The 22,710-nt window shown below is 58.4% G+C and overlaps 1 protein-coding gene across 1 annotated transcript in view; it reads left to right on the top strand.

The window, feature by feature from the left end:
- The window catches only part of TRABD2B (TraB domain containing 2B), a 201,323-nt gene that overhangs the window by 148,903 nt on the left and 29,710 nt on the right, over positions 1–22,710 (top strand). The window contains exon 3 of the mRNA XM_051856487.3: positions 21,117–21,263. Coding sequence (XP_051712447.2) covers positions 21,117–21,263 — 147 coding nt within the window. The remainder of the gene's footprint in view (positions 1–21,116; positions 21,264–22,710) is intronic.

Here is a 22,710-nt window from a genome sequence, read left to right on the forward strand (position 1 = left end):
CAAGTGCTTGGGCCCTGCACCCGCATGGGAGACCAGGAGGAGGCACCTAGCTCCTGGCTTCGGATCGGCGCAGCGTGCTGGCCTTAGCAACCATTTGGGGGGTGAGCCCACAGAAGGAAGACCTTTCTCTCTCTCTCTCACTCTTTAACTCTGCCTGTCAAAAAAAAAAAAAGAAAGAAAGAAAGAAAGAAGAAAGAAAGAAAAAGATTTTTCAAATCAATCACATGTGTAAAATACATGACATATCATTACTTAATTATATTTTAGTTTAAATAAATTGCATGTCATGAGTTAGACCACAGCCAAACACAATGATAAAAGTAGCCTTGTCTTTTCATCTAGGATGGGGATGGGGAATGTCCAGCCCGTGGGCTGTGTGAGGCCCTCAGATCGTGTGGTCTGGCCCTGCCACAGGCTGCACTTGAAAAGCAGTAAATCTATGGCAGGCTAACTTTTAAGCTGATAATTTTGCATGGCCCTCATGGTGTTATAAATACCCAAACGGGCCTGGGCAAAGAGAGGTTCCCCATCCCTGACCTAGTAAGATAGGTATTTCTCCTTCGACCTCAGCTAAGTCTCTAGTCTCGGCCCCAAGCCAGCCTTTCTGTCTTGGCTTGTGTGTGATGGACAGAGCCCATCAGGGCCTGCCTCATGGCCTCTCCCTCTCCCCCACGCCTGCAGCCCCAGGCAGGACCCTGGGCGCAGCAGGGTTGGAGGGCAGGATTTGCAGTGCGTTCTCTGCGGGAACGTGCTGATGCTGTGGTGGCCGGGCAGGCCTTCCGCCGGCTGCTCCCGTGCAGCGGCGTGTGCAGTCCCTGTGCCTTCCCTGCCTGCGCCAGATCTCCAGGCAAGAGCCTGCATTCTCCAGGGCTGCATCAACACCAGCACCAGCACCAGCCTGATGTGGGAGAAGTCAGGGAGACAGATAGTTCATGAGCTGCAGCCCATCCCCCCACACACCCCCCTGTAATCCTATCAACCCACCTGTCAATCAGGTGTCCCTGGGTCCTTACCTGGGTCCTGGGGCAGTACTATGTAACCACTCCCCTTTTGAAGCTCACAGAAGCTCGGTGAAGGGAGGGGGCTTTCTCTCTCCGCTCGTGGACCCAGGGAAAGCAGGCTATGGAAGTCCCTCTTTGCTCTTCCTGGCCCACTCTCCCTAAATAAAACCCACAAGAGCCTGTGTATTCTTCTCACTCCGTAAATAAACCTTATCATGCTGCATGTAGTGCTTGTGCCTGTACTTAGAATTCTTCTCTAAGTAAAAAGCAAGAGCCTGGAATAGGAAATTAGGCCTAGCCTAGCCCACAATAGACCCATCACACTGATGGTTCCACCAGGTCCTGATGGCCACACCAGTGTCACCTCCCATCCTCCCTCGAGGTGGGGGGGGGATCAGTCCTGGGGTGGGAGCTTTCTGGGCATAAATACCCTGGAGGCCCTCAGATGCTCCAGGGGCCCCGGTGGCCTGGGTAACCCTTTGTGTGACATGCTGAGAGCGGCCACAGCCTCCCCTGCACACCACCTGTGGTGCACAAAAAGTGTGTCCTTATTATTGGTCTCCTGGCCCTCAGCTTCTGGCAATACAATGCAAAGGCTTTTTGGTTTTTGTGTTTTTAAAAGAAGATTTACTTGTTTGGAAGGCAGAGTTGCAGGGAGAAAGGGAGAGAGAGAAAGAGAGTGCTCCCATCCGCAGATTCACTCCCTAAATGGCCACAACGGTCAGGGCTGGGTCTGAGCTGGGCCAAAGCCAGAAGCCCAGAACTCCACTCGGGTCTCCCACGTGGGTACAGGGGCCCAAGCACTTGGGCCGTCTTCCACGGCCATCTCAGGTGCATTAGCAGGGAGCTAGATCGGAAGTGGAGCAGCTGGGGCTTGAATGGGCACCCACTTGGGATGCCAGCATCGCAGGCTGTGGTTTAACTTGCTGTGCCACAACACTGGCCCCTGCAAAGGCTTCTTGGGAAAGGATAAGGCTACAGAAGAGCATTGTGTTTTGCAGTTGAACGTCTGTGTGCCTTCATTTCCTACTGTTTACCAGGAGGATGTTAACAGCACCTATTTCACTGGGTGAAGGGGTTCCACTGAAAAGCACTGTGCGTGTCCCTGTAACACAAGCCTCCAAGAAAACCCACTTTACGATGAGCACCTACCCAGGAGAGGTCAAGGGTGCAGCCGAGGGCACTGAGCAAGCAGCACAACCGGGACTCGTCGCCACAGCCCAGCTCCCCACAGGCCCCACCCTTCACTGCCCATGAAAACAGCTCAGAGCCCAGGGGCCTGCTCCCTGTGTGCACTCTGCCCCAGAACTAACACCCCAGCAGTGACCTCATTTCTAATGTTCATAAATGGCCGGGGGAGCGGGGTGCAGAGGTCACCCTCGGAATGGGCCCTGCTCTGGGTGGGGGGGAGCAAGAGAGGCCAGAAGAGCAGAATGATCAGGCAAGGGTCTCGGGATGGCCACTAGAGGAGTGTGCGGGTTTGTGCGTGTGTGCACGCATGCTGGGCGGCTGTGTGCGTCTAGGTGTGTGTCCGGGTGGGAGGTTTGTGTGGGGCCTCAGTGGTGAGTTTTGCAGTCTGAATGTGGCTGAGCGTGTGCGTGGGCACGTGTATGTGTGCGTGTGAATGTGTGCAGGAGAAAGGGAACACACAGCACACAGTGCTCCGGGGGCGGGCGGCGAGGTTAATTACATTTTCTGGTTGGCTGGGAGTTAATCAGCAGCTCCTCATTGTTCCTGCTCCTTAGAACGCTTTTCCCTCAAATGTCTGCAAGCGCTGCTTTGAAGAGGGATGATGACAGATGAGGGGTGTCCAGCGGGTGACTGGGCCGCATGCTGGAGGAGGACTGGCTGCCACAGGTGGTTCTGCCCCAAATCTCTGCCAGCATTTTCAGGACCGTGGGGTACACATGAGTTTGGAGGGCCAGGGGACTGCGTAGATGGGGGTCCCTGTCCCCCCATCTCAGTGTGAACGATGCTGTCTGTTGGAGAGGTCTAGGGATGTGACATCCACTTGGCAGCATGGAGCTCCTGCTGCACAGGTGTGGTCAGCCCCGAGTGCCTGCCTGGCAGGGACACTGGCAGGTGACTCTGCTCTGCAGAGGCAGAGAGGTTCCTTCCAGGCCCCAGGCCTGGGGCTGATCCCTGCTCCCACAGCCAGGTGCTGGAGCTGAGTCAGGATCCAATGGTCCCCGCCACACACACACACACACACACACACTCCTCAGGTAGCCCTGGGATTTCCTGCTCCCAAGGTGAGCACATGGAGGAGGTGAACTGATTGCCACCTGCATGCCCAGGGAAAGTCGAGCCAGAGTCTGTGACTGCTAATGGGGTTCTCTGTCCCCTAGCAGGCTCCAGAGCCCAAGGCCTTACACAGAACAGCCCCCGGCCTGCTGCCTACTCAGCACCACTGGGTGAAAAACAAGCCTTGGGCTTCTCCAGGCTGCTGGGACACACAGGAGCCCCTCTCGGCTCAGATGGGGAGAACCTGTGCTCATGGGGTGGCCAGACTTTCTACAAGGAGAGGCCATGAGGAGGGGACCGAAACACCAGGCAGGGGCGCTCTCCCAATAGGCACCTGTCCAGGGGAGCCAAGGACAGGCCCAAGAGCGGGGGAAGATCACTGAGGGTCCAAACTTCCTGCCAGTACCTGTGTGACCTGGTAACTTGTGCAACCTCTCAGAGCCTTAGTTTTGTTATCTTAAAAACCGGAGTGTTAATAACGGATCTGCAGGAATTGGGAAGCTTAAATGAGATTGCATGTGTGTGTGTGTGTGTGTGTGTCTGCATACAGTTCTAAGTTCTCAGTGAACTGTATCTGTCGATTTAACATCATCATGAATCCTGCCTGGCGAGAGAGGATACGAACTGGGACCAGCAGAGTAGGGTGGGCACCTGAGTCAAAGGGCCTGGGGTTTGGGGAGCAGCGAGAAGGGCGGCCAGCTCGGGAAGCAAGGAAAGTGGGAAGTGTCCTGCCCGCTGCTGCTGGCTCACTGGGCACGCCCAGTCCTTGCCTGTGGGAGCTCCCTCCTGGTGCCCCCACCACGCTTGGAGTGGGCCAAGCCCTCACTGGCCCAGCCGGGGATCGGACAGCTCTATAGGTGCAGCCCGAGCACGAACACGGGCTCCTTTGCTGTGGGGCCTCCGAGAAGCTCCTGCTGTCTGAGCTCTGTCTATCAGTAAGCCCTGCACTTGGCCGTGTCAGCACCACCTGCACTAGCAGTCACTAGCAGGCACTAGCAGTCCCCTGTGCTCAGGGATGGAGGAGTGGGAACATTGAACTTGCATGGGAGGACCCAGGACTGTGGCTCATTCATGCTACACTTATGGAGCTCTGTTGTGGCAAGGGCTGCAGACAGACCAAACAAGGATGCCAGCCCTCAGACAGGCCTTACCTCCCAGTGGGCATGATGGGAAGAACAGTAAACACAGTGAACCAGTAGCTAATGTGGCGCTATAGCAGGTGGATGCAGGCTCCGGAGAGGCACAGCAGAGCAAGTGCGTGGGGAGGGGCTGCCGTTGTACGTGGACCTCAGGGAGAAAGTGAAGGCCAGTTCGGCACACTGGTCCTCTGTGGCTTGGTGGCAAGGGGCCCAGCCACAGCTGCCCCTTCCTGCGAGGATCTGCTCCTGTGCCCCTGGCCTGCATGCTGGAGGACAGCAGCTATGTCCACTTCTACTTCTGCATCCCCAGGACCCGTGCAGAGCCCAGCCACTTAGGTGAAGGATTGACCCACACTGTCAGCAGCGGTGGCCTTGAACTTGAGAGATGGGGGAGGGGTAGGTGTCACCTTTGTTTCCCAAAATGGGAAGTCCTTCTGGGCACCACCCACCCTCAGAGGAGCTATCAGCCCATCCCCATGGACAAACCCAGGGGCAACTGACCCTGCTGCGAGTCACAAGTCCAGCTGCCGCCGAGTTCCAGGACCGGGAACAATGAGGCTGATGGCTCCTCGCTGCTGAGTACTTCCAAGCTGCTCCTCTAAAGTGGGTGAGGCCAAAGTTTGAGAAAGGGTCCCAGGGACCCCAGGCTGCTTCAGTTTCAGCCTTGTGAAGAATAGTTATCCAATCAAAATAAATAAAATCCAGTCCGGGAAGGCGACGTGTTTGTAACCGCAGACCAAACACTCGAGAGATTCCCGCAGAAGCCCAGCTCCCCGCTCATCGGGGGATTCCTTACCCGAGCCAGGCGTAGCCCGCGGGCTCCCACCTCTTCCCTCTCCAAGGCCAGCAGTCCTCCTGAGCGGAGTCGAGCCCTGTCCCCATGGCTGGTGGCAGGGACAAATCTGCAGAGCACTTGCCGCCCAGCCAAGGGCCCAGCCCTGCCACAGCATCAAGCGCGGGAAACAAGGCCCTAGCCATGTGGGCTGACCCTGGAATCAGAAACTCCAAACCAAGAGGTACCAAAGCCACAGAATGTGAGAGGCCCAGCGTGTGCCCTCAGCACCACGCCATCAAACCCAGAACTGGGTCAAGACACCCAGCCCGGCAGCCCTAGGGGCACCTGCCCAGTTGCTCCCATCCGGCCTGGTGGTGATCCTGGGCTTCCCGGCCCCAGCTGAGGGCCCTTCCCGCCCAGCCAGCCACCCTCCCTGTGCGCACGCACAGCGCCTTCACACCGATGCTGTAGCTGGAATGGGAGCAAAAGGAAAAGGTTTGGGAGAAAAGTCATGCGCACTTCCCAGGTGCCAAAGCCAGAGTTAGGGCGTCCTGAGCGCCTAGGCGGACCTTAGAGATATCTGCAGAAACCGCTCCAGTCAGAGATGGGGAAGGAGAGGAAAGGTGGGGGCGGGGGTGGGGGGAACCACTGAGGAAAGGCCAGAGGCCAGAGGGCTGGGAGCCCAGTGTGCAGAGGCGTCCCAGCGCATGCGCCGCGACTCTGCAAGCGCGGCTTGTGCGTGGAGCTGCTTGGGGCCGTCCGTCGCTCCGGAAGCCTGTCTCAGAGCCCAGCGTGGACGGGCCGGGGCCTGGCTTCGCCCTTCGCGCCGTGGGTGCCGGCTGCGGGGAGTGGCAGACCTATACCGCGCACTCCTCCTGGGTCGCCCCCTTGCGCCGCCGCGAAAGGTTCCCGCGTGCGCGCCTGCCGGCGCCCCTCTCTTGCCTCATAAATGGCTAATTTGTTACATATTTTCTGACGCTGTAAATGGGAGAACAAAGACCTTTTCTCTCTTATATTTTCCTTCAGTTATGTTTGTGGGGGAATCTGATCCCCTTCAAAGAGGGGCAGAGGAGGAGCCGGGGTTGAAGCCACCCACCCCGCACCCGTGCACCCGGGCTTGCTGCCGCTGGGTGCAGGCCCCCAGACCAGGCTGAGAGCTGCTGGGCCGGGTCGCCGGCCAGGAGGGGGCGCTGTGGAGAGGCAGGGTGGATCTCCGGAGGGACGTCTGTTCGGGACCAGAGAAGGTACCCACAGCAGCGCCAGCCACGGGCTCTGAACGCTGGCTCTGGCCATCCAGGAGGCCCCGAACAGGAAAGGAGCCGGCTGCCCCAGGACCTCTTCCTCCTTCCCAATCCATTCCCCATTGCTTTCTTCACTTTAGGAGGTTACTGCAAGGGGCAGCTCCTGGACTGCTGCTGAGACCCTGAGGATGACTGGATCAGGGGCCCACTCACTCTCCCTGTGTCTGCAGAGCAGTTGCTAGGGAAATGTGGCTAAAATCGCCACACTGTGTTTATGCACCCACCACCCTCTTGCTGGGAGACCCCAGGCAAGTCACTTACCCACCCTGTCCTTTGCTGGTCGGTAAAATGGGGAGAACAACGGGAACCACCAGCGTGGGCTTCTAGCCTAGGGGTGAAGAACCTGCATCCCACACCAGAGTGCCTGGGTTTGGGTCCCGGCTCAGGCTCCTGATTCCAGCTTCCTGCCAGTGCAGACCCTGGGAGGCAGAGGTGATGGCCAGTGGTGGTTGCAGTCCTTAGAAGACACTGAGCAAGCAGATGACTACATACCTGTGTGAAGACAGATGGCAGAGGGTCAGGGCACAGGAGAGCTGTGAGCAGGAGGGTTTTCAGCCAGTGTCTGCAGCATGCCTAGACCTCACTGAGGCGAAAGAGGGGCATGCTGGGAAGGGCACACCAATGTGTGCCAAGGCCCTGCGGTGGGAGAACACATTCGACAAATCTGTGAAATCACAGAGCAGGAGGGGCAGGAGGAGTCTGGGAGAATAACAAGGCCCTGAGGTCGTGCAGAGGCTGAGCCGAAAGGCGTTGCTGTTCCCAGGGCAGAAAGGGACTGAGCCTGGGGACACGGTGGTCTCCTTTGTGATTTGTTAGAACGACTGCGCCCTGAGTAGGAGCAGAGTGCCCGGAACAGGAAGTGCAGCCTGAACCTGGGCTTCAGGGTGAAGCTCCCAGGGTACGGTGTGTCCCAACAGCCCAGAGGAAGACAAAGGGAGAGTGCAGAGGGTGAGTGAGGTTGAAGACATAAACCGTTAGGGGCCAGGTCACAGCGGGCCTGGCAGGCCTGTCTAAGACGGGACCGTGGGGAGTGGTCGGGCTGCGTGGGGGGTGCCCCTGGTGTTAGGAAGCAGGTCACTGAGTCACATTCATCTCAGTCTCCCAGCTGGGAATAGGCATGCACCTTCGTCTGTGGTTAGCCTCTCTGGCTGGGGTAGCGCACAGCTCAGCCCACACTCCCGTCCTGAACCAGCCCAGCTGCAGCTCTCTGGTGCCCACACAGGTTCTCATGCAGCCCTCCGTCTCCTAGAGCCCCTGATGCCACAGGCTGGCACCGCGACTGCGCTGTGCTTGCTGGTTGCAGGGGCTCACAAGGGCAAGGGTCGACATAGGCTGGGAGGCCTTCCCAGAGGAGGTGTGCATCCAGATGTGGGCCACAGACAAGTAGGGGTTGGCAAGGACCCGTGCCACTGACCTGGCACAACCAGTGGCTGCACCAGCAGGGCAGAGGAGTGCCTCAGCCTCCCCCAGAAGATTCTAGAAGGAGTTGTAAGGCTGGAGCTGCCCTCCCGGTGCCTGGCATGGATCCTGGAGGCAGAGCAGCCCCTTGAGCCAGCGATTCTGAGGGTCCCCCTCTGCTCCCCTCACCTCGCCGCAGCCCCCTCCCAAGTCAGACCTGCCCATCAGGGAAGCTGCAGGCAGCGCCAAGTCTCTCCCGGCTGCGTGGGAGCAGGTCTTTGCTCTTCCAGAATGTGTCTCACTTCTCTGTGTTCTTTCCCCAAGACCAAGGCTCGGATTTCAGCTTCACAGCCTTTTGCCTTGGGTTTAAAAACACGTTCCTGTTCTGTGGTGGGGGAAGGAGGGGATAAGGAGGCACGGGAGAGCTGAGCTGCCCAAGTGCAGCAGACGGCCACCTCCTCTGCCACCCGCTGCGTCCCCCGGCTCGCTGTGCGACCTGGCTGCCTGGCTGCCCTCTGCAGCCTGCGGTGCTCCATGCACCCTGCAGAGCCCCGGGCGGGATCTCGGGACTCTCACTCACTAGACAGTCTCACGGCAGCACCCAAGTCTCCAGGGCTCCCATCCTGTCGCCAGAAGTGTCTCCTGTGACTTCAAGCCCGCAAAAAGCAAGAGAAGTTGTCTGTGAGGCAGCAGCGTCCTTGGCTGTGCCCTTGGAGGGGCCTCCAGGCCTGGACACTCAGTGTCACAGGGCCCCGCCTCCCCCCCCACACACACGGTCTCCTTCTCTTCCTGCCACTTGGGCTCTGCTCCTCCATCATCCAGTAGCTTCTCTGATTCCTCAAATCCAGGAAGGAGAGGGGGCAGTGATGGGCAGTCTCGGTTGGAGGGTGGCTGCTCCTCACTTCCTCCCTGTCCCAAAAGTCCCTGGGGCCCAGTAACACCTCCTGCACCAGGGCTGTTTGTCCCCGTAGCAGCCGGAGGGAAGTTTCTAACTCAGAAGGCCAACTGGTCACCCTGCTCAGGACCTTCAGTGGCTCCCCATAACCCACTGGAAGTCTGAGCTTCAGTGCCTGCCTCTGCTCCTTGCTCCCACTGCTTCTCATAGCTTCTCGTTGCTTCTCGTGGCCCCCGGCCCATCCTTGAGCTCACCCAGCCACTGTTCCTTTGCATGGGCTGTGGACGCTACCTGGAAGTCCTTTTCTGTCTCTTGTGCATGGCAGGTGCTACTCCTGCAGGGATCTCTGCAGAGTCACCCCACCACCCCCCCAGCTCCCATCCCACCTTGTCCCGCCTGCGGCCCTAGCTTTAATGAGTGTTGCTTAATCTTGTGGCAAGTCCTCCTGTCCAGTCCCACCCATGGCTGTGAACTCCTCGGGGGCGGAAAGGGTACTGATCTGGATCTGTGGCCCCAGCACCCAGCGCAAGGCCACTAGTGCTTATTGAACCACGAAGTAGGGAGGGATCCAGTCCTTAAGTGCTGAACTCTGGGTTCCCTCAGAACACCTGCAGGAGAGCCTTCCAGGACCTCCTGCTGTGCCTAGGGAACAGATGTTCCTGAAAGTGTGTGTGTGTGTGTGTGCGCGCACACACGTGTGCATATGTACGTCCATCCTAAGGAAAGGCGATAATGCTGTACAAGCTTTGTAGGTTGCTGATTCCCACGAGGTAGGACAGAATATTCTCCCCACTTGGCAGGTGGGTAAGCTGAGGCCCAGGGCCTGTTTCACATTCACACAGCACACCACGTCCCTGGAGCAGCTGGAGCAAGAACTTCCCGTGCTGGCCTGGTGCAGGCCCCGTGTTTGAAGCCAGAACCCTGTCCTTTCTGCAGCTGTTTGAAACGCTTGGTGACCATGGCTTAGCAGACGTGCCTGGGGCGCATTAGGGTTTCTCCCAGCAGCACTGGGTGTTCACAGAGCCAGCTCCTCTCCTTCCACCCTGGGCCACCAGGAGGTGCCCGCTCCGATCCAGCTCCCTGGCCCCTGCCCAGGACCAAAGCACAGCGGAGGTCTGCACACCACCGAGGGACTCGTGAGGCCCCCACACCCTCTCTGGAAATGGGTAATTGCTGTGTGGTCAGACCAGAGGAATTAGGCCCTCGAGGAATTTCATACTGATTTTGCAAATGAAAATACAGACTTGTCTTTTGAAGTCGAAGCAGCTGTGTCAGCAGGGCAGGGCTTGGGACAGCAGGAAAAATAAAAGCGATGTGCTTGGAACCAATGGCGGCGGCAGCTGAGCAGCAGTCACGGCGATGACTTAACCATGGCCGCCGCCGCCTAATCACCTCCCACCAAGACCATTGTCCCTCCCTAGGTCTTGGTCGGCTCGTTTCTGGTTCCCACCCATTCTGTCAGCTTCCAGGGGATGTGTGCACTGTCCCAGGTCCAGGCTGAGAAGGGCCGTGTGGGCCGCTTGGATAGAGTCAGACTGACGCACCTTTACGCCGCCACCTGTGCCATGGGCACACCTCCCTCTGCACCCCCTCAGCCCAACTTAAAGTACGTGCCAGCTTCACCGACACCTAGGCCGGGGTGCAGGCACTGACCCCCGCCCCGAGTTTCCTTTTATCATTAGCTGACCACTTGGTGTCATTCTTACCTCTTTCTCCTGCCTCCTCCATCACCCTGAAGTTGCTCCAAGCTCTACCAGAGAATGGTTGCATCTAGATGATTCTCTGGGACTTCCGGATGCTATTTGTTTCTTTGCCCCATACACAGGGTGTCCCATTCAGGACTCGGAGGTGGTCACGAACGGGGAACAGAGAATTCACAGCAGAAGGAGAGGAAGCAGGGCAAGCTCAGAGGGTCAGGCCCAGGGTAGAGCCACAGCCCTGGGCACAAAGCCCCAGCACTGGGAAACAGCTACGTCACTTCTCAGTCCCTCGGGCTCCTGTCTGTGAGATGGGATCCATAGTGCTGGCCCACAGGACTGTGATGAGGGATAAATGAGTGTCCCTATGCAAAGTGCCTGGAACCATGGCCTTGAACTTGTGAGATGGAGGGCGGCCAGGTCCTGAGACACGGGGCCTGATGAATGGGACTCCCAGAGCCGAAGGTACTCCCACGCCTCTCATTTCAGTCCGGAGCATACTGTGCCCAGAGCGTGGGCTCACAGCTGGCCTGGGCAGGAGCTGACAGCACTGGACTCCGGGCCTCTGGAGTCCCCAGACCTAAAAACCAGGGGACCTCTGCACACACCAACAGGACGGAGCCCACGTAAGCTCCTCTCCTGGAGACCCCTGGCCTGCAGGCCTTGCTCAGCAGTCCCAGCTAGCTGCCTCCCTGCAGGCCCAGGACTGCTGTCATCATGTGGGTGGCTCCGGATTTATGAGCATTTCCTGGCACGACTTGAAGGACAGAGAACACTGGGATCTTTAAGGGTGGTCTTTGGGTGGAGAAACGAAGCATTCAAAGAAAAGGACAGAAAAGCCAGATGAGTCAGGCCTCCCGATGCCCGCCCAGGAAACAGAGGCTCAGCCAGCCCCGCCGCAGGCCGGGTGGAGGAGGCAGCCGGCATCGCACACAGCAGGGGACAGCTGTGCCTGAAGCCCAGTCCATGGTTCTGCGGGTTGTGCCTGGGGCTCGACGGGAAGTGAGGTGGGCAGAGCTGCTTCATCTTCAGTCTGACCTCCTGGCTTCACCCCCGCCGCCCTCGGCTCTAGGACTGGCACAGCTGCCCCCGCGGGCCTCTGCTCAAACACCCCCTGCCTTCCTGTCTTACTCGGGGGAGCCAAAGATCTCCTGAGTCCAGTGGGTCCTGCAGACCTGGCCCCCTCCCCATCACCTCTCAGCTTGCGCTGGAAACGCCCCGGCCTGCCGGACGCGCCCTCCCACCCCTGCTGTGTGCCCTGGGCTGGCAGGGACAGGCAGGCCGGAAGGGAAGGACGTTGGGGTGTTTCTTGCCTCCACCCGCCCCACCCTCTCCTTGGCAGTGGCCCAGGCCTGGGTCCAGTAGCCAGACTCCTCTCCAAAGCCTATGGCTCTGGCCACATCCAAGTCCGTGGTCCCCTCCCTTCTCCTGAAGGTTTAGGAGCAGAAAAGCATCCCCCCCCCCCAATGGCTGCTTTTCACTGAAGCACCAGCCCCTGCCCGTGCCTTTGCAAACAGTCCCATCACTCAGCACTCTTCCATCACTCTTTCCGTTGGAGTCACTTCATCGAAACTCACTTCACTGGCAGTGAGCCGTCTGCTTCCTGTGGGGCACCTGCCCAATTCAGAGCTCCTCTCTTGGCTCCGGCTTGCTCACTGCTGTGCACCGTGCCGGCCCCTCCTGCTCCTCAAAACCAGGCCTCAGGGCCTTTGCACTTTCTGTTCCCGCTGCCCCATACACTCTTCTCTCAGACACCCAACCGGCCCCCTCCCTCACCTCCTTCAGATGTCTCCTGCAGTGTCGCTTCTCATCATGACCTTCCCTGGCATCGTCCTGCGTACGATTTTAAATGCGCACACGTGCACACGCATGCGTGCTCGCACACATACACAGTGCCCTGCTTGGTTTTCTACGTAGCAGCCCTCACTCCAATGTCTTTCCGGTCATCAAGGCAGGGATCTTCAGGTGATGCGTTTCCTGCTGTAGCTCCAGGGCCTGGTACAGAATCTGATACGGAAGTGCTCAAAAAAAATCCTCGTATCTGTTCAATGAATGTGTGATTTGCTCCTTTCTCCTGGTGGGTAAACCAGCGCCCAGGGAAGGAAGCCAGCTTGCCCAGGGCAATAGTGAAGAGTCTGATGATACCTGGATCCCTGACCCCGCACACCCGCACAGAGCCAGGCCCAGCTCCAGGAAACCCTGTGTTTATTTGGACGCCTGCTGCTTGGTAGCCGGGGTCCGGAGACGGGACTCTGAGCCGGAAGCCTGGGAGCCCCAGAGTCCTGAACAGGAAGCGGGCAGCAGTCGGCACTGCTCTGGTGCCCGTCGATGGTGCGAGGAAAATAAATAAGTAAATTTCCGCCAGAGCCTGGCAGGCTCTAACCTTTGAGGCTTCGTCCCTGTGGGCCGGAGGAGACAGCCTGGGAAGCGCAGCCCCCACGCCTCCAAGCTCTCACAGAGCCATCTGGCCCAGGCTCCAGGGCTCGGCTGCAAGCTGCGAGCTGGTCCTAGCATAGCGCTGCTCAGGATGAAGGTCCTGGGGCGAGCGACTCGCAAGCTTCTCGGCCGTCAGTGCCTTCTACCCATGCGGCTCACGCCTCCCCTCTGGAAATGCCGGGCGCTGTGCCATGGCGGGAACAGCCAAGCCTGAAACCGGGGAGTGGCTGCCCTGGGAGCACTCAGCCCCTCCGGCAGGAAGGACCGGCATTGACCAGTAGGACAACCTCGGGTGCCACTGCCCTGGCAGCGTAACGGGCTTTGGGGGACCTGGCCAGGGCCCCCCCCCCCCTTAGAGCCTAGTCCCAGAGGAGTCTCCCTGAAGGAAGGAGCCTCTACTACAAGGGACGGTGTAAACGGGGCGGGGAGGGGGGAATATGTTCCAGGCTTCCAGGTAGAGACAGTGCTCCTGGGCTGGGCAGGAGGCTCTGCTGGGTAGAGTCCCGAGTGAAACGCCGCAGGGAGGCCATACAGGGGGGCATGGTCACTCTGGCAAAGCTGGCCTCCCTCCTCGCCTCTGTGTCAGCCGTGATGGCGCCCCACGGCTGAGGCTCTGACGTCCCTCCTCCTGCCCAGCTCACTGCTCTGAATCTGGGCCCCATGGACATGCCCCTCCCTGTCTGTTTATGTCTGTCCTTCCTACCTGTGGCTGAAGACCACAGCTTGGCAACTCGGGCCCGGGAGACCAGGAAGAACCCAGGACCTCTCAGCTGGACCTGAGTTCAGGTCCCTCCTCCAGGCCTCAGCTTCCTCACTGGTCAGCGTTTGGGGATAACAGTCCGGATCTGGAAGGATTATGGTGTGCAGTACCGTCCCAGCACCTCTGCAATGGCGCCTGCGGTCGGGCGTGCCCAACTCCGACCTCACCGCCCACTGCTCTCCTGTTTACACAGCTCCCGGCGCCCTGGCCTCTGCGTCTGCTTGCTTGTGTGCAGGGCCTTTGCATCTGCTGATCCCCCTTCCTTGAGCGCTCTCTGTCCCCTTTCCTGCAGCACCTACTCTAGTAGTTCTCCAGACAAAAATAACCAAGGGAACGTATGCATCTGTCTAAAGGTTCGTGTGTAGAGATGCGGATGGATTCATTGCAAGGCCGGCAAGTCCAAAGCCTGCAGGGTAGGTCACAGGCTGGAAATCCAGGAGGGAATCAATGCTGCAGCTCAAGCGCAGGGGCAGTCTGCTGGCAGAATTCTCCTTCTTTGAAGGAGATCAGACTTCTCCCATTGCTAATTGGATGAGTCCCACCCACATTATGGAGAGTAATTTGCTTTACTCAAAGTCTACTGATTTAAATGTCAATCTATTTTAAAAATACCTTGGCAGAAACATCTGGAAAAATGTCTGACCAAATATGTGCGTACTTTGACTTGGCCAAGTTGGCCCATAAAATAAACCCTCACAAGCCCACTCCTTTTCAAGCCCCCATGTGCTTTTCCCTAATCCACACTTTGTCTCCAAATGAAGACGGCAGCAAGTCACAGCACGCCCTCCATGAGGCTGCTGTCTTATGTCCAACCGGAAAAGCACTAATACACGAATGAACTTTCCCCCAGAAGAGAATATCAAGTCCTTGGTGATGTTTCCTGCTCCCTTGATATCCTGTAACTTAATTACTGTGATGTTGCACTAACCATACATAAGTGCTATCATGCAGGGTCAATAGCAGGCTGGTGTTGTGGTGCAGCGGTTAAGCCACCACTTATAAAGCCAGCATCTCTCATCAGAAAATTGATTTGAGTCCCTGCTGCTCCACTTCCGATCCAGCTTCCTGCTAATGCACCTGGGAAAGCAGTGGAAGATGGCGCTAGTGCTTGGGCCCCTGCACCCACAAGCGAGACACAGTTGGAGTTCCAGGATCCTGGATTCCGCATGGCTTAGCCCCGGCCATTGTAGCCATTTGGGGAATGAACTTGCAGATGGAAAATCAATCTCTCTCTGCCTCCCCCCTTTTCTCTCTCTGTCACTCTGCTTTCAAGTAAACAAATAAATCTTTAAAAAACAGTCAATGAATGTTCTGTTACAGGATGAGTGGTTAAGAGAGGGAAGAAAGCAAAGGTGTTTGAGATAGACACACATACACTCACAAACATAGAACAAGTACAAGGAAACCTCTTGATGCTGTGCCTGATCACGTGGTTGGAGCTGGGGCCCATTACTACCTTCTCGTATCTGTTCCCTGTTCCCCTTTGCCTTCAGCCTGTACCTCAGCTAGGCATGCTTCTGCTTTTGTAAATATTTATGTATGTATTTACTTATTTAAAAGGTAGAGTTACACAGAGAGGAGGAGAGACACAGAGAGAGATCTTCCTTCTGCTGGTTCATTCCCCAAATGGCTGCAGCAACTGGGGTGGGCCAAGCTGAAGCCAGGAGCCTGGAGCTTCATTCTGGTCTCCCAGGTGGGTACAGGGTCCCAAGGACTTGGGCCATCTTCTGCTTTCCCAGATGCATTAGCAGCGAGCTGGGTTGGAAGTGGAGCAGCTGGGACTCCAACTGGCACCCATATGGGATGCCTGCACTGCAGGCAGCAGCATAACCCACTGCATCACAACGCCGGCCCCTGGTCATGGTTGCTAACCTGGCAGGTGACCTAAGCCTTTACCCCCAAAGGGTCTGGGCCGCCAGGGTCCTGCCGGCGTGGGGGCCGTCCTTTTCTACTGGCCTTGATCATAGGGCAGGGTACCACCAGCAACCTCGTGAGGGTCTCCTGCGTTCCCCGCTCTTCCTCCCCTCTCTGTGGGGCGGCAGTCCAGCCTCTCTGCTAGTCAGGACGGGTCACGGGCTGCACAGTAACTGCTTTCTTTGTGTGTTGACTCAGAGGCACGAGGAATCCCCCGTGGCCTGAGGCCGTCTCAGCTTTCCCTTCAATGGAGCCATTGTTGCGGCCATGATGCGCCTGTGTCAGGAGTCTGCTGATGGTTTTGTTGATCCTCTGTTGACCCCTCCAGCAGGTGGACTCTGCAAGGGGTGCTTTGTGTCTGTCTTTTCGCAGCACCTACCATGCCCATCCTTGCTCTGATTCCCCCGGGCTGCAGGGGCCTTGCCAGTGGTCATGGGTCCACCTCACATCCCCCACCTGAGAGCCAGACCTGGCCCGAGGGGCCCTAGCTCTCAACCTCCCTCCTTCTCTGGCTGCCTTCCCCTCACAATGACAGTGCTGGGCCAGGCCTCGGGAGCTGTTTCCTGGACTGCCCTGCAAGCGCAAGCCTGCCCCACCCTGCTCCCCACCCCTGGCGCCTGCCTCGTGCCGCCCCATGCCGGCCCTGGGGCTTGGGGTTCAAAGACGGGTTTAACTTCCAGACCCACACTCAGCAGAGGCCCTGGCCACAGTTGGTGGGGGGGTGAGGTGGCTGCACCTCCCACCAGCCAGCCAGGGGCAGCAAGGCAGCTCTTGCCCCCAGCAGTGTTTGTTATTCCATGTCAGAGCTTCATCATAAACATTATCCTAGCGAGGGCCGACTTGCATGCAAGGTTTCTTATTCCAAGGTGGCCAGGAGCAGAAAGCTTATGGGTCTGGGAGTCCGAGCAGCACTAGCCTGGGAATTCCAGGCAACGGAGGGGGTGGCAGAGGTCAGGGCCAGCCCTTGGTGACACTGACCGCCCTGGCTGCAATGCCGGCCTTGCTGCCTCCAGGAGGAGCTGCGTGCAGGTGGACAGCATGCCCAGATGCTCCGCCCATCTCGGATCCCCACGGAGAAGCAGCTGAAAGTGGGTGTGTGCCGCACGGACGGACAGCTGAGTGTGGCTCCCTCATTAGTCGGGAGCACCCACAGTGCCTGTGAAGGAGCCCGCGTGGCTTTGACGTCCTGGCGAGAACTGGCTGCAGCCAGACTGCTGTCCTTGCATGTACACCTCTGGCCTTCAGCAGCCCTGTGGCCTCTGGCCTGTCACCCCCACCCCCTCTAGGAACAGGGACAGGGTCCCTGCTGGCTGGCTCCCAGGAAGAACAGGAGGAGGCCCTGGTGAGCCGTGCTGAACTAGGGGTCGGGTTTCAGAGAGGAACCCAATGCTGCTTCCACCCCTCTCCGCCTTGTTACCTTGGCAAGGTTCTGACTGTCTTTCCTGCAGCTTTTTGGTTTTTAACTCTGTGAAGTGGGGCTGACCATGGACTTGCCTCAGAGCTTCTGTAAAGGTTAAAGATGTCACCATGAGCTTAGAAAGTGCCTGCCACGTAGTAAGTGCTCCATAAACAAAGATCTTTATAAACAAGACTTCTTTATGAATCACAAAGGGTGGCTCCCAGGCTGGAGGTGTGGGGGGAGAGCCTATGATGCAAGATCAGCGAGCACCCTTCATGGAAGACCTGGAGGTTCAGTAGGCAGGAGCAGGGAGGATTGGGGACCCAGGGAAGCACCAGACCCTCTGAGAGCCCTGTGGCCTCCATCGGAGACACCCCTGGCACCTGGCCTCTGCTTTCTGTCTGTGATATATCAACAGCAAATCCTCCCTGGTGGTGTCTGACTGTGTCCCACAGCCCCAGAGAGAACAAGGGTGTGGATGCAGATGGTCTTCAGGGAATCCAGCCTCGGACTTGTGGCCCAGGGCACTGCAAAGGGTCCCAGGGCCGACAGTCAGGAGACTTGAGGTTGAGCCTGCCCTGCCCATAATACCGTGTGGCCAAAAAGCCCCATCCCACCTGCCTGCTCTCCTCTGTTGTATGATTGAGGGTACAGGGTGAGATCCGTGGTTCTCTAACTGGGCTCCAGGTACCTGTGGGCTCCACGGGGAGGCCTGGGGAGTCCCTGCCCAGGGGGGCATTGAGCCAGCAGGACTTCAGGCTGCAACCTGCCTCCCTTACATCAGCCAGGGAAGTTTCCATTTTTACTGCTGCACATTCTGAGTTCCAAGCAAGGTTCCTTTGGGAAACAATAACAAAACAGCAAAAAGATTCCATGGCTAAGAAAGGTTTGAAGCTCCCCTGCGCACATGACTTCTCGGGGCTCGTCTAGCTCCAAGCCCAGAAGGACTGGTCTGCTCTCCTCTGTATTGCAGTTAAGGAATACTCAGCCCCACACTCCCTCTGTGCCTGGGCTGCACTGCCCACCTGATGGACTGTAACACACTTCATTCACTCGATGGCCTCCCGGCTCCCCGGGGCTCTCACCACTGCAGAAGCCACTCCAGGACTCAAGCAAGGTCCAAGGGAGCCTCTGAGCCCCAGCCAGGTCGTCAGGCCGTCCAAGCCAATGACATCACCACGGGTCAGATGGGGCCTTGGCCCAGCTGACTCTGAGAAGCAGTGGGGCAGGTGTGCACCGCGGACGGGTGTGGTCACGGGAAGTCCTCATGTCCCAGGGCCCCCAGGGGCAGAGCGGGGATCAGCTCGATACGGATACTTTCATCCCAGGCATGTGCCGGGTGGGAGGAAGTGGCTGTTGCCTTGGCAATGTCCACAGCAACAGGGCCACTGCCTCCTGCAATCCATCCCCAGCCACGGCGCTGCCATCGACACCCTGAGCCAGATGGCTACAGATCGGATTTCAGTGGTGGCAGCCAGAGCCTAGAGGCCTGGAGAAAGTCCAGAGGTGGGGCTGGGGGTGTGACCTCATCTCCAGCCAGCTCGGGAAGGGGAGCAGCTTGGTAGTCCTGGAGCACACGCGTGGCCCTGCTGCCTGTGTCAGCGTTTCGACCAAGCTGTGTGTGTATGTCTATGGCCTGAGCTTGCGTTGTTCAGATTGTGTGTTTCTGGACCCTAGTGGTTGCTGCCATGTGGCAGTGGTGTGCCCCAAAACACACGCAGAGGGCTGGAGTTCCAGGGCTCGTGGGGCATCCTCGGAGTGTGAAGTGAGCACGGCGGATATCATAGTGATGAAGATAGGGTAAAGTGCCACCCTCTTTTTTATGGGGCACTGTGCCGTGTGCTGCAGATTCAGAATGAAGGTGCCCTCTGGGTCTTCTAGAAGCTCACAGCCTACTGAGGTAGGCAGCTAAGCAGCAAAGACATTGGGCTGTTCTCACCACGCTGGGAGGAAGCGTGGTGTCACTTGCCTGTCGCCACTATGATGCTGCGTTACAATAGCAGTAGCCTTCGCTGCTGCTGTCCCCGGGCCCAGTTGCAGGAATGCTCTGCCGATCTTGGCTGGGCTCACTCACATGGCTGGGAGCCAGCTGGCTGGAGGCTGGCCTAGGAAGGCCTTGGCTGGGCGAGCCAGCCCTGCATGTCTGCCTCCTCCAGCAGGCTAGCCTGGGCTGTTCTCAGCGCGCGGGCGGAGGTGCACGGAGTAGTGGTGGCAGCAGCACCCATTTGCTTTCCAGGCCTTTGTGATGGTTGCTGACATCCCATAGGCTGAAGCAAGCCCCGCGTCAGCAGGCAGGAGCTACAAAGTTCATGGCAAAGGGCGCGAATCAAGGGGAAGGTTAAATTGGGGGTCATCCTTTGGTCAGTCCGCCATCATGGAGAAGGCAGCAGCCTGGGCGGTTTCACGGGCTGGCCCGGCCTGAGTGTGAAGAGGAAGATGCCGGGGGCAGGATTCCCATGGGTGAGGAGCAGCACGCACAGAGGCACAGGGGTAGGAGCTGCTGTGCTGGGGGGATGCTGAGCGCTGGAGTGTGTAGCGGCATGAGGATCATGTGGGCAAGGAGGTTGCTGACAGCAAAGTCCAGGTGGTGGTCAGGTTCTACTGATGAACTCGCCCTTGAACCTACAGGCGGCAGGGACCCACGAAAGTATGAGCAAAATCAGAAAGTGGGGGGGCATCTCATTTGTGTGTCTCAGAGAGGGCTGTGGCAGAAGAAGATGGGCCGGCTGGGAGACGGGAGGTTGCAGGGGGGCACTGTGGCAGTGAACCCAGTGAGAGACCAATGGGTTGAGCCAAGGGGCTGGGGGCCTGCTGCCCAAGGCACTGTGGGAAACGAATGAGCAGGGCCTGAGGACTGCAGGCGTGGGCTGCGCCCGGGGACACACGGCTGTGCACAATGATGCACAGGTCTGCTGCAGACTCACTAACCCCGGTTCTGAGCAGCTCCTCCTTCCTTGCTGGCCAGAGGAGTCCGGAATGCTTGCCCCATAAAGCGATTCCACCTGCAGCTGTGTGTGCACTGGGCAAGGCCCCTCCCTTCCGCGGGGCTCAGTTTCTCCAGCTAGTGCTGGGCAGGCTGCCTTTTTGGGATCTTGTTCCTAGGAAGGCTGTGTCCATGACAGCCGCCATCCTCCCTCCAGGGCCAGGCACAGGCAGGCTGCTTAGGAAATGCCCCAGGAGCCCCATAAAAATGCAAGGACTCTGATTCCAGGGTGTGGCCCCGGGCACCTGGCCTTTTATCATGGCATGCCAAATCGTCCTGCCCGCCAACGGGGATGGCTGGGCACAGCTGTGCCCCCAGGAGCCAGGCTCAGTGGCCCAGAGGGCAGTATGGGTCTGGCTGTGGGATCGCAGGGCTTCAGGCCCTGCCCTGGGAGAGGAGGGCTTCCAGAGAGGCTGCCTCGGAAGGGGGCCCTGACTGCTGCCTGGGCTTTTTGTTTGTTTCTGTTCCTGAGTTTGTTTTGCTTTGTCTGCAGCGCTCCTGATTACAAAGTGAGTCCATGCTCATTCTAGGACACCTCATTTTTTTTTCTTTTAAGATCTATTTATTTGAAAGGCAGAGTTACATAGAGGAGAGGGAGAGATCATTCAGCCACTAGCTCACTCCCTCCGAGTGGCTGCCAACAGCCAAGCCTGGACCAGGATGAAGCCAGGAGCCTAGAAATCCATCCAAGGTTCCTGCATGGGTGGCAGGGGCCCAAGGACTTGGACCATCATCTGCTGCTTTCCTAGGTGCATTAGCAGGGAGCCAGATGGGAAGTAGACTTGAACCTGAATTTGAGCCAGCGTGCATATGGGATGTCAGTGTCTCAGGCAGTGGCTTAACCACATCACAATGCCAGCCCCTCTAGGACACTTCTAAGCACTGTAATAAAAAGAATCTCCCCCATTACTCCCAACCACACTGACATGCCAGTGCGTTACCAGTAGGGCCGTGAGACCCGGAGCAGGAGTGGGAACCTGCAGGGGCAGAGGGCTGTGATGGGAGCCGGCTGGCCCGGCATCAGGAACAGGAGTGCAGAAGCACCCTGCCTGGGCTCCACGCTCCTTCCCTCTTTCAGGCCTGTTGCCTGAGGTCCACAGGGTGGAGGGCCAGGCCCAGAGGCCAGCCAGGGCCCTGGGCACCGCCCTCACGGCTGTCTGTCTCCTCGGCGCAGGTGCTGTTTGCTCTGAACCAGACCCTGCTGCAGCACGAGAGCGTGCGGGCCGGGAGCCTGCAGGCGCCCTACACCACAGAGGATCTCATCAAACACTACAACTGCGGAGACCTCAACGCCGTCATCTTCAACCATGACACGTCCCAGGTGAGGCCCCTCCTCCAGCCCCCAGGAACCCCCCCCCCCAACTGTGTTTAGCTACCTACTATGTGCCAGGCATGGGCCGTCTCTCCAGCCAAGGCAAGCAGAGCCTAGCGTTATCAGCCTCCATAGAGCAGGAAAGGAAGAGGCCGGCCCAGGGCCAGACAGCAGCCACCAGGGGCTCCAGAGCAGCTCAGCCCTGCTCAGCCTCCGGCAGGCCTCTCCAGACCTCCCGGGGCAAATTCTGAGACCCTTCCTGCAGCGTTCAAGGCCCTCCAGGATGACCTAGATGCCCCTCCCCCCAGACCTTATTCTGGGACCCCTGTGCTAGCACAGCCAATCCTTTCACACTGCCTTCGTCCAGCTCCTCCCCCTCAGCCCTGCATCCTTCACACTGGGCTGTGGTTGGTCCAGTGCTGCCTCCTCTGGGAAACCTTATCAAGCCCCCAGAGGGAGTCGGATGTTCCCCCAGGAGCCCCGAGGCCCCGTGCTCCCTCTGTCACGGTGCTTGGCCGTGCATTAGGTGACTTCAGCAGATCGGGCCAGTTCCCAGCTCAGGACACTTCAGGCTGGAAGCCAGGCTCTGCGACAGCCCGTGTGCCCCATGCTCAGCCCCACTCCCAAACCGCCCTCCCCCCTGCCTCCCACACACCCTCAGCTGCTGGCACCTGGTCACTGGCCACACCCTCTGCCCTGCTGGGGGTGCTCTTCCCAGGTATCACCACAGCTCCCTCCCTCTCTGCCTTCAACACTTAAGTCTGGATGCGGCCGCCCCCCCCCATGGAGGAGTGCACCTGCAGCCCCCTCACACTCATTTCCGCTGTTGAGCTCCGCTCTCCCTGTGACCCCCGTCATCTTCTACCACACTCTACACCTGCTTCACAGGCTCCTCCCTCTTTTCCGTTCCTCCTTTCTGGAATGCAAGCTCCCTGCACCCAGGGATCTGGTCTGCTGCTTTCGCCGATATATAAACTGGCTGGAGCAGCGCCCGGCCCAAGGTGTGGCTCTGTAAATAGTTGCTGACTGAGTTGCTGACTCTTGAATGAATGAAGTGGTTTGGAGATGCCAGGCACGGCACATGAAAAGGGGCATCATCAGGGAGAGCCACCCTTGAGGTGGACTCCACAGCTTCACAGGGGAGACGGGAAGTCCAACAAGCAATTGCAGCCACATGGGACCCTGGCCTTGCGGGAGGCAGGGAGGAGTGGGTGCAGAGGAGCCCGAGGAAGGAACAGCTCACGTGTGTGCATGGGCTGGGGGTAGGGGCTGGGGCTGGGAGGCAGAGGAGGAACGGTGCCTGCCAGAACCCGAGCTGGCCACAGACGGGGCAGGAGGAATGTTCCAGAGAAAGAGTCCTGTGTACTTGATTCACCAAGGACAAGAGAGAGCAGGAGGAAGGGTGAGAGTTAAGCTGGAGACACAGCCAGGGGCCAGGCTGTGATGCTGTGTCTGT

This window comes from Oryctolagus cuniculus, chromosome 7 (genome assembly GCF_051225735.1).
Source record: "Oryctolagus cuniculus isolate XC-2025 breed Fujian yellow rabbit chromosome 7, ASM5122573v1, whole genome shotgun sequence".
Classification (NCBI taxonomy): Eukaryota; Metazoa; Chordata; class Mammalia; order Lagomorpha; family Leporidae; genus Oryctolagus; species Oryctolagus cuniculus.